The 12327-nt window shown below is 38.0% G+C and overlaps 1 protein-coding gene across 1 annotated transcript; it reads left to right on the forward strand.

Annotated features, from left to right (window-relative positions):
- Positions 1-682: 682 nt before the first annotated feature.
- Positions 683-12106, forward strand: prox2 (prospero homeobox 2). The gene is made up of 6 exons (XM_044143095.1): positions 683-812; positions 2144-2235; positions 2314-3708; positions 7254-7361; positions 8595-8789; positions 11500-12106. The coding sequence occupies exons 2-6, from the start codon at positions 2164-2166 to the stop codon at positions 11665-11667; spliced, it is 1938 nt and encodes a 645-aa protein (XP_043999030.1). The 5' UTR covers positions 683-812; positions 2144-2163; the 3' UTR covers positions 11668-12106.
- Positions 12107-12327: the final 221 nt, after the last annotated feature.

The following is a 12327-nucleotide window of genomic DNA, read 5'->3' on the forward strand; positions in this document are numbered from 1 at the left end:
ATTTTATGCTAAAAGAAAAGATAAAGCTGCATGTTTCATTTTTAATACCTGCTTTTCTAATTCATCTTTCCTATCTAATACTGAAAACACAACTTCAATACTGTTTACATGTATTTTTAAGTATTGTTTTCTTTATTTACATATTTTTAAAAATAATACTAAATAACCTATATTACATTTTACAGACATGACTCTATAAAAAGGAGGATATTAATAATTTTGTGCACATCGACTTATTTCAATCAATCAATCAATCAATCAATCAATCAATCAATCAATCAATCAATCAATCAATCAATCAATCAATCAATCAATCAATCAATCAATCAATCAATCAATCAATCAATCGAATTTTATTTGTATAGCACATTTCAGCAGCAAGGCATTGCAAAATGCTTTACATCAAATCAAACACAGAAACACAATGCAATATATAGTCAACAATGAAAACACGACAATAAGTCAAGTTCCATCAATAAATTTGTAATTGATTACGTTGTAAATACAATCCTAAACAGGTTGGTTTTAGTCGGGTTTGCATCCATAAAAGGTTTACGTGTTACACGCCTACTGTGCCATATTGTGTCATTTATTTGAAGTTTGTCAGCAGATTTTAGTCCGTCATTTCTAAAACAACTCCAGTCATATATCTCAGGTGCAGGAGTATCTTCTGGTTGATGAGACCCTCAGACCACCTCCCTGTGTCTGCATGGCCACGCCCCGGCTTTGATGCATCGACTCCGCTGCACTCCCCGCAGCCAACTCGCAGTGTGCGCAGGCCATCAGCTCGGCAGCACGTCCCAGCGCAACAGGTAAGGTCCCATCAGCGCCGCTGTGAACCAACCCCGGTTAGGCTGTACACACGAATAAGTATGGTAAAGTGAATGCATGCAACTCTCTTCGCTTCTTGTAATTCCGTGCTTTTTAATACTATCGTTGTTACATGTTATTTGTACTGAAAATGTTGCCACTACTTTATAAGATTCTTAATACATTGATGACGTGCTTACTTTTTATAACTATGAATTTAGTTTTGCTGTCCATTTGAAATCACTTTTTTTAATCAGTCATTTGAATTTTCTTGGCAGATATCTGTGTATTTTTCATTGAAACGTTTCAAATTTTCTGTAGCTGAACTTCAATTTAAATTTTTGTACATATTAATATTATTAGCCTTCTAATACCTCAACAAATAATACTTTTACTAATACTTTCACCTAAACTTCAATTAGAATTAATTCCAGTATTGTATTATATTATAGTTATTAACCTGTTGCTTCTGCTCCTACAAGTAATAATAATATTAAAAATAGGAATAATAACAGTAACTCCTATGACTAAAGCTTGCTTTTATCTAACATTTTGTTTACTGCGGCTAGCAAGACAAGCTGATTTCTTACATTAGTCTAAATAAAAGGAGATATCTTAATTTATAATTCAATATTGGTATATTGTTTTTGGCAATCAATAAAATAAATTGCATCTTTCAGTTGAATCCACTAAAAATAAGATACAATGTAATTTATAAGTTCTGAGATTGATGTTTCAAAATAATTTGGATTTTTTTTCCTATTACCATTAAAAAATGTTCCATGCTTATTTGTTATATGAACATAGAGCTTTTTATCACAACTTTCTTAGAAGCAATTTATCTGGTAAATAAGTAAAATTATTTATATTTCATAATCTTCATTTAGATACTTCTTGCTGCTGTGTTGAATGTGTGGTCTGCGGCTCTCGTGAGAGCTTTTCTTTGATTCTTTCTGTAAACCATTATAACAAACTGAGAATGAAAAAATTCAAACAACCCTTTATTTAAGACATTTCTTTAGTAATTTCTTACTCCTCTTAGCTAAACTGAAGAAATTTAAAATGTTTTACACGCTCTTTCAGATTGCATGTTGCACAAAGATGAATGAGCCTGCCGTAAAAATAAATGCATGCAGATAATTTTGTATTTAAAGGTTGTAGAGTTTTTGAATTACAAAGTGGGATAAGGGAATATAAAAATGACAAAGGGGTTCAGAACAATAAAACTCTATGTATATTGTGTGAAAAATGTTTATGTTAATCCAACCCATTTTTAAATTATTTTCATCTTAAAATTTGTGTCTTGTCCATTCAAATTCTTTGACATTTGCAGTGTGACAATCGGCAGCAAACATGAACCTCAGTCTTCCTGACCAGACCATGCACAGCTCCAGTGAAAGCTGCCTAGAGGACGACAAACCTGAGGTAATTTTGCCCTGCTTCCGTAGAAACATGTACGAAGATCCGCTGGCCGCCTACTCAAATGGATCCATCATCTCTCAGCTCCTCAGGAAGACGATTCACAACAAAAGGGCAATGGATGACAACCATTTTTATCTCTCTAATTCTGTGGCTGTTGCTGACTCTGGTCAAGAGGACCAGAGCAGCGTCTCCTCGAAGGACAGCACAGTTGAGGCCATTTCCCCAAGTGATCATGTCTCCACAGGAGTCAGCCCAGAAGGAGATCACCCTTTGCCCGATCACCTGCAAGCCAAGAGAGCTAGAGTGGAGAACATTATTAGAGTCATGGCTGGCTCTCCCAACAGCAGGCAGCACAGTGACGGGGAGCGGTGCGACACAGACGCCAGAGAAATGAGGGAGGCCAGAGAATCATGCAGGGAGAATAAACGTAAGCAAAGGTTGCCTCAGCATCAGGAGCACAGTACCCTGGGATGGCAGGTGAACAGAAAGCCTGGAAGCAGCCGCAATGATAACTGCAACACCAAGGAACAGGAATGCCACAAGCTGAAAGAGCAGCTGCACAGCATGCAAAGGCTTCTGCGTCAACTCCAGGAAAAGTTTCTGCAGGTTTACAGCCAAGAAGATCCGGAATTTGTCGTGAGAGAAGCTGCAGGAGTTGACTCTGAGCATGACATAGGAAAAAGCACAGACGCATGCTACATAAGCCCCGAAGAGCATTTGGAGATAAATGACAGTACAGCAACGGCAAACTGTCATGACAGAATCAAAGCAGATAGTTACCTGATGCACCAAAGAGAAAGTCAGAACCTTCAGGAAACCTTGAAGCAGGAGCTCTCCAAAGCAGTTAATGATTGCATCGACAGAGTTTTCAAGAAGGTGTCCTCCTCCACAGACATGGACATATCCCCCCAGCAGCGTGTGTGTTCTACACCAGAGACACAGATCAGCCTGGGTGCAGATGGGAAGAGCTTGGCCCCTGATCACTCACAAGTCGAAGAGATATCAAAATCCAGATCGTCAGAGCTCTGTGAGAGCTCGGAGGCTCAAACCTCACAGGACCAGACAGAAGCACTTTCACTAGTTGTCCGCAAGCCCCCAGTGACCCAAGTGAGCTCCGTCACTCCAACAGTGAAAAGGCCGTACCCCGTTCATCAAACTCCTTTCCAGTTCAGCTACACCCCCCCTCTCCACGAGAGCCACATCCTGGAGCACCTTCTCAAGTACGGGCCCCACTCCAACTTTGGCACACTCCCCTGCATGCCCCCTTCAATGGACAGGACCTCCCCGGACTCAGTGGACCTGTCCTGGGATGCGGTCGCCATGAGATCCAAGGTGACGTCCAGTCACTTCGGCCACCACCATCGCCCCTCCTCCATGGGAGGGGTGGGAGTTGATGGTCTTTGTTTGCCCCATGTCAAGATGGAGAGCGGCGAACTGCAGAGCCTGGCTGAACGAAACCCCTACATGTCTCTCAATATATCCTTTGGTTCCAGAAGGTTGAACTAGAGCAGCTTTAAGTTTCTTGATTTACAGTGCCTTGCAAAGGTATTCACACCTGTTGAACCTTTTTACATTTCCTCACATAACCACAATTTTCAAAAATATTTCATGGGACTTTTTGTAATATACACTTAAAAAAAAACAATGTCTAAAATTAAAGTAAAAGAAGAGATAGATTTTAAATGAGAAAAAAATAGACAACTACAAACTGTTGCATTGATTCATATACAACCCATCTGAGTCAATACTTTGTAGACCTTCTTTTAACTTCTGTCTCTACGACTTTAAGTTTCATAGAGATAGGAGTTCTCTATGAAGAAAAAGTTAGAGTTACACCTTTTCTTATTTGTTAGAGCTCAAACTCTGTTAAATCAGTTTAGATTATCTGTTAGCAGCAGATTCAAGTTAATTGGATTTAGGACTGGACCGGATGTCTTACAGTTTGCTTTCAACAGTAGTTTCAATGATACTCTTCCATAAAGTTGGATTAGAGACAACCCACTGGGGCGACCGTGACTCAGTGGTTAGAGTCCTATAATCAGAAGGCTGTAAGTTTGATGTGCCACTGGGCAAGGCACTTAGCCGAAAGTTGACTATTGATCTGCATATTGGTATATAATGTGTGACTGATTGTGAATGTGCTTTGAGCAGTCAAAATGACTGGAAAAGCACTATATAAGTTTATTTAATGGTGGAATTGTCAATAGGTTGCCTTACCTGAGCTGTGGATCCCTGCAGCTCCTCCAGAGTTCCCTCTTTCCCGCTTCTTTGATCAATTTTTGTTGCTTCTTTGATCACTTTTCTTCTTGCTCAGCCTGTCAGTTTGGTGCACTGCCATGTCTTGTATGTTTTGCAGATGTGTCGTACACCTTTTAGTCTCAGATGATGAAATGAAGTGAACACTGTGTGATGTTCAAAGTTTCAGATTTTTTTTAATAACCCAGCTCTGCTTAAAGTTCACCACCACGTCCTCCTGGACCTGTCTGCTGTTTTCACTGGTTATTGTGATGCTGTTTGTTCACTAATGTTCCACAACAAACCTGTGAAACCATCACGTAACAGCTGGATTTATTCTGAGATTTAATTGCAATCATTTGGAGAATATGAATTAATTAGGTGGCTTCTAAAGAACATTGGTTCTACTGACTTTTATTGTGGGGAATTTGTTAAGAGGGTTTGAAAATAAATGCACACTACATTTTTTAAATTTCTATTTATAAAAAAAATTATTTGTTAATCACCCATAATTAACTGTCCTTCCTTGTATCGTGATAAAATGTGAACAATTTCAAAATGCAGAAATTTTTCTGTCAGGCAACAGATAGAACCTTATTTCGCTTTTTAAAAATTCAGCAAAAAATACAATCATAGTCAGATGTTTGTTTTTTTTTATGTGAATTATTGCGGTTACAATTGGAAAGCTACTTTTTTAAATATATAATTTCACCAAATGGCATGGTTTTCCATATTATGTTTTACATGGTTGCAGTTTGGAGAGCTTGATGCCACCTGCTTACTTCAGAGAATATATGTTAGAAAATTCCATATGCACAATATTTTCCCTTTATTTAGACCAGGCTTTCTATTCTTTTAGTGCATCCATTTGAACAATTGCTGGTCGAGGTTCACTTCAACGTGGGCAGTTCCAGCAACAAACTTCAAGGAGAATTTTCCCTTTGATCTTGCTAACCCCACAGAAAATTATAGCATCTTCTTTAATCTGAGCAGAGTAATGACTTTAAGTCTAGAGAAAGACAAATAAAAAGGAATACAAGGCTTTGATAAGAATTGCCGGGAACAAAAGCCAATTTTTCAAAGGCAGAGAAAGCTTCAGTCTCTGTTTCAGGAAGCATCAGTTTTTTTTCCCTCAGACTTGAAAAGGTGCAGGATCTATTCCTCCATCATCAGAGTGATAGGGGTGCATCTAAAAGGTCACATGTGAGTGCTGGTGGAAACCACAAGTGCTTCCCAACCATAGCACTTGAGCTCTTGTCTTGAGCATTTGTTGTTGAATATATTTGATGGAAATTGAGAAGAAAATAACAGAGTTAGTGTTGTGGACCAGAAGAGCATGCTTGTTTTGCTTTGTTACTTGCATGATCATTTACATGAACTCCATGATCACTGGAAAATACATTTCTTAAAGTCTCCTCAAAAATAAAATACATTATCTTCAATATAATCCCAGAGGTGATGAGTTTCATCCATGGTCGTATTGCCAAGGATTTAGAGAGGTATAATGCATGGTGCCTTTTAGGATTCACTTTATCTTTACAGTGCAAAGAGCTCTGCTCCTCTTTGAACAATGCCACATAAATCTTTCATCCATACTTCCTTATTTCAAAGGCATGGTTCCCTTATAAATGTGAGGTGTTGTGACCCAATAAGAAATATTATGACCTAAAGGCAGTGAACTACATAGGAAATGGTCAGAAGCACCTCCAGGAGAAGAACTTCTGATAGAATTGCATATGTTTTATTTGCATTGTTTAATTAACTACATTGAATTAGGCACTCACCTTTATTAGATCTGTGGCAATCATGATATATTAATTGTAACAACTATCACAGTATAAATAGAATAAACATCAAAATTAAACAAAATATATAATTTTATAAATTTTATTTAAAACAGCCATTTCAATAAATATTCCGACTGCCTATTGCTAAATTTAATTCAGAATAAACTTAATTTTTTTAATGCCCTTTATTGAACACAAAGACAAGTCTAACAATCTGTTTATCTGGTTATTTAATCAGGTTATATCTGCTTGATAAGCTTGTCAACTGTAGTATTAACGCAGAAGCCTTCGTAGAAAATCTATGCTGAAATTTATGCTGGATTTATGCTGAAATTAAATTGTACTAATTTAGATTAACAAACTAATTGGGTGACTTAGATATCAATTACTTTATTTAGTGCTTAGATTTTAGTTATGGGTATCATAGTGACGGGACTGAAACACATATGAACTATACAAATTTCATGTTTCTTTATTTGTTCAAATGTTAAATGTCAAAATTATGCATTGCTTTGTATCACGCAATCATAAAAAAACTGTATATAAAAGACACGGAATCTTGTTTTTTGTATCTTGTTAAAATGAAGCATAGAGAAAGAAATACTTTTTTGCGAGGCACTGTATGGTCTACATGCTGACATTTTGGCCACTTTATTTAATTAAAAAAATAGCAACATATGCTGTCTTAACATCTCCCTCCCCACTTGTATCTAACAATCAGTGTCTCCTTTCAAAACATTTCAACACAAGCTGTCTTAACTTGTAGGCATGAAGTGCTCGGCTCTCTAATTAAACATCGCTAATCTAATTTGTAATTCTGTTTTGCCAATAAGCGCAAGTTAGGGTCATTATTGACTTCCAAGTTAATGCCGAGCTGCTCTTTAACGAAATCCAATTTGGCCCAAGATGGAGGCAACACGATCCTCTGGTCCACTATCACTTTGCGCCTGGTACTGTCATTGACTTTAATTGTGGGTTTTCCTTAACACCAACTTGAACATCCAGGAGGGCCTCACTCCAAGTCATCTGAAGAAGGCAAAGCTCATGTTCTTCTACACCCGCTACCCAAGCTCCAATGTGCTGAAAACCTTCTTCCCTGACGTCAAGGTAAAATGCTTACAAGTAGAAAAAAAAGATAGATATACAGAATTGTTGTCCTGCTATTTAACCTCCAGTGTCTACCTGTCAGCGTGTGTTTGTGACAGAAATAATCAGCAGTGTGTCGGAGGAGAGAGACAAAAACCGCAGAGGGTTTAAATAACAAAGCCGCTGATCTGCTAGTTTGTCCTGGGGGCAGAGGGAGATACAGGGGCATTCTCTCTTGGAAAAAAAGCCTCTCCAGTCAGCAAATGGAGTGACAAAGGACTCTCTAGGCAAGGGATTGCTATTGAGTGTCAACACAGAGTTGGTATTAGAGACCTTTGCAGATGCAACGAGGCAGTGATCTGGTACTAAACACAACATCCTATGTTTTTTTTTTTCTAAGCCTTTTTGATATTTTCTTTTCTTTTCTTCCTGTCATCTTGAGTTAGTTTTTTTCTTCCTTCATTTTACCTGGACCATCTCCTTCAAATCTCATCAAAAACATCTTCCAGCCCTCTCTTCCATTATCTATTCTATCTCATCTTTGGGATCTCTGAGCCGACGTGGGCCCCTGTCTCTCAGTCTGCGCTGACCTTCGGGTCAGAACGGGGGGATGCTGCTGCTGCTGGTGTTGCAGCCCTGCGAACGTCTCCTCCTTGCTTGCAATCCAGTGGTGGGAAGTGGCAACGGACAAAAGGGCACATAATCCCAGTGTCTGATTCCATCCTATCAGCCGAGTCAATGAGAGGGAAGCTTCCTTCTGTCCTTATGTGCTGCTGCTTTCTCATCCGCCACAGCAGACAGAAGAAGCGTCTTTGATGCCTGCCCAGCCCTTAGGCATTTTTTTTCTTGTCTTTCTGGATGATGAGATAGAATAACAAGACTAATGTCAAGATTGAGTTTAAAAACACAACCCTGACAGATGTTGTTTCATTCATTGGTGGGAAAAGATCAGAGCAATTGATATTTCACCCTGACTGACCGTTTTGGTGGCATGTTGTCCTCCAAGTACGGTGAATCTAATAAGTGTGCAAACCTATGCTGAAGACTTAGGTATACAATTTGAAAAATATTTTACACATTTAATCTGTACAAATAAACATTTTAGGGGGTACAATACAATTAATTTTGCAGCTTTAAATTTTAGTGTGCCACATTCCAACTGCAAAGACTTGGTAGCGCAAGACTTTCTGTTGCAGCGCAGTCATATTAATTTGTTACTTCGCCCCTCAATTTTTTTTATTTTTTATTTCCCAGTTCAATCGCTGCATCACCTCTCAGCTGATCAAGTGGTTCAGTAACTTCAGGGAGTTCTATTACATCCAGATGGAGAAGTTTGCACGCCAGGCCATCGCTGAAGGCGCCCGCGATGTCAAAGATATTACAGTCAGCAGGGACTCTGAGCTCTTCCGGGCGCTGAACATGCACTACAACAAAGCCAACGATTTTCACGTAGGTGTCACTCACCATCATTGCACAGTTATGTTGTGGATTCTCTTGTATGACTGTTTAAGAAAGTTTTATTGTCCAATTGTCTTTTTTTTTCTTCTTCAAAATATTAAATAGTGGTTAGCACCTCTAGAGTGAAGCTAAAAGCTAAAATCTTGGTTGAGCCTTTTGCATTTGAATGTCTGATTTCTCTGGTACATTTACATCATTTTCACAGTCCTGAAACATGAAAATTAGGTTAACTGAAGATTCTACACTGGATATATGTGTGATTATGTCAGCAGGGTTATTTTTCTTATTTGTCCCTATGTTGTCTCTGGGAGAGACGAGGGACTTCCCTGGATCTCTGTAACACCACCCACTGTGTGACCTTAAAGCACAGAAAATGGTTGGATGAAGCAACATATGAAGAGGTACATGTGGCCAAACATGTACACATGGATCAAATAGCAACACAATGTAGTGCATAATTACGAAATGAAAGGAGAAATATACAAATAAATTTAGAAGTCTGTGGCAAGGATCTACATTTCCTGTTGAATATTTTATGTATATCCACTTTTTACTTCAAGACAGCTGCATGTCCTCTGGGGCATGTTTTTACCATCTTAACACATAAAATGACTTTCCAGTCGCAGGTTCTGAAAGTCTTTTTTCTTCCAAGAATAACTTTCTTCTTCTCTTCCATTAAGGTCAGATTGCAGATTACATGACTAGCTGTCCTGTTTTTGCTGTAGATCCCTGCAGGTATCCCTGAAGGCAATTAGTTGCAATGGATTTTAAGCAGTATTATATTAAAGAGAGCTGAACACAAAGGCATACCACATTTTTCTAGTTTTACTTGCAAACACAAAATGTAAACATGTTTATCCCATTCCACCCACTTCTATTGGTTACTGATGACTGAAGCAAATCCGACCAACTTTATTTTGGTCTATAACTTAAAATTTCAAAATTAAATTCTAGTTTGTTTATGTGGAAAGGTTCAAGGAATAGAAACATAAATCAGTCTTTATTGCATTAATCGCAAGTCGGTGCAAATGTTTGACTGTGTTGCTGACCTATTTGTGTCACACTGCACCTGTGGCTGGCCAGCCTTTATTGGCATTATCTAAACTCCAGAGTGACGCTTTATCAAACTGTGGGAAGAGGAAGCCACAAAATCCTGCTAAAACAACTCAGGATTAGAGAGCCCGCACGCCTGAGTGGGGCAGAAATTGCTACTGATGCGGAATGCTGAGAAAGATGCTGTGGATTCCGAGGGAGAAGGCTGTATGGTGGGAAAGGGATGGGAGCGTTTTCTTTACCTTGGGACCAAGACATTCCTTTCCCAGGGATGCTTTTGTGGCAGGAGATGAGGGGAAAGAAAAATAACTTATGCAAACAATTGTTGTCTGAACTGACAAGTGGATGGGAAACAAGTGCTGAGTTGAGATTTTCTCCCTTCATCCTTTGCATCTAAACTTTAATGGATTCTGTTGTAGTAGATGTAGTCCTACCACAACGATTTGTTTTACTCATCATTAACCATGCTTTGGTCAGGATACACATGCTTAGATGTTTCTACATTTTCAAATTTTTTTACAAACGGAATTGAAAAAAGTGTGGCTTGCAAATACATTCAGTCCCTCTAAATCAATATTTTGTACCTTTACATGGCATAATAGCTGCAAGACTCTAAAATAATTTGGTACATCTAGAGGTTGAAAGATTTTTCATTCCTCTGAAGCTCAGTCAGATTGAATAGAGAGTGCCTGCGAACGTCATTTCTCAAGTGTTGATGCAGGCTCTCCCTTGGATTTAGTTATGGACTTTGATTGGGGCTCTCTAACACATGTATACACTTTGCTCTATTATAAACCATTATATTGTTGGTAATGTCTGCCCTACTATCAATGTCTGCCCTACCTTTTTCAGCTTTTAGCTGGTTTTCTTCAAGGATCCCCCTGTATGTAGCTCCCTTCAGGTTCCCTGCCCTTGCAGAAAAGGAGAATCTGTATAGCATGAGGCTGCAGCCACAATGTTTAACCATGAGAAATGTATTTTCAGAGTAATGTACAGCATTAATTTTCCTCATATTATTTACATCTCAGCCAAAGAGTTCAGTTTATTTTGTTGTAAGCACAGCAGCTTCATCCACATGCGTGCTGTGTCTATTACATTTCTTAAGGCAAGATGTTGTTTGGGTTTCTTTTTTTTTTTTTTTTTTTTTGCATATATCCTGCCAACATGTTAATCCACCTTCACTGTGTCACAATATCCGTTTGGTCTGCTGTCTGACATACACACAGAGTATCAATTAAATGAACACTGAAGGCAGTATATTGCCCTGGATTTTTATTTAGGGGTGTTAGAGTAAGGAGCTAATATATTTCTATTATTTATTGTTATGTTTTGTTGCTTTAAGCTTAGCATAAATTCTTAGACCTTAATGGTAGTTACTTTATGATCAAGAAAACAAGAATTTATAATGAAAGAGACTTTCAATTGAAGGTTAATGATTGCTGTGTTGCTTTTGTAGTATCTGCTCAGAGAACAAAGAGAAAAGCTCCCTTTCATCAGCTTGAGTGTTTGAAGAAATGCTCTACAGGTCCTCATTTCACATATTTAGGAGAAGCAAATATGAATCCGTTTTGTAGCAAATCATTACATAAAAGCTTCTTCAACACTGAGATCCACTCATAATTTAACCTGCTGTGGTTTTGTTTTCTAGGTTCCCGACAGGTTCTTGGAGGTTGCTGAAATCACCCTTCATGAGTTTTACAATGCCATCTCTGCCACCAAAGATTCAGACTCCTCGTGGAAAAAGGCAATTTACAAGGTGATCTGTAAGCTGGACAGCGAAATCCCAGAGGAGTTCAAGACATCCTCCTACTTATAGATTTGTGTTTTGGAAAATTGTACAAATGAATTTTGATTTGTTACTCGACGGTAGTAGTTCATTTCTTGTAGTGTAATTTAGTGAGGTGAAATATAGTTTAAAAGCAATTTCAGAGGAAATGGATCCCTAATGTGAAATGTTATGCTCTACTTTCTTAAAATTAGAAAATAAAAAAAAAGATGTTTGCTTTTTTTGTTTTGACAGTTTGTGTGTTTGTAGCTGTGTAAACAAAATGCAAAGACGTAATCATTCATTATGTGGATTTTTACCAGTCAATATGGACAACTGTTTGGTTTTAATTTTATTCCAAAGCTCTGCATCTTGTGTAAAGAAACATGAAGTGCTGGTTTTCTGTTACATAATTTATTAATGTTCTGTCTGTACATTATTAGCCCGTCTGTTTAGTGTTTTATTGATTAAATGCAAATGATGTGTGAAGTTAAAACCCTTGTCTTGTACAGAACAATCATATTTCACAAACAGGCATTTTACTGGATGATTTTGCTGAAATTAAAAATGCACTAAGTTATAAAGCAAAAACAATGCTATAGTTTTATTTTGAGAACTATTCAGATGAGCACATATTTAAATGCTTTATTTTTGCCTGAAAAGCTGTTCCCCTAAGGTGCCTCTAATCCACGTCCAACAGCCAGCTGTTAA

Source organism: Gambusia affinis, linkage group LG16 (genome assembly GCF_019740435.1).
Source record: "Gambusia affinis linkage group LG16, SWU_Gaff_1.0, whole genome shotgun sequence".
In the NCBI taxonomy this organism is placed as follows: domain Eukaryota; kingdom Metazoa; phylum Chordata; class Actinopteri; order Cyprinodontiformes; family Poeciliidae; genus Gambusia; species Gambusia affinis.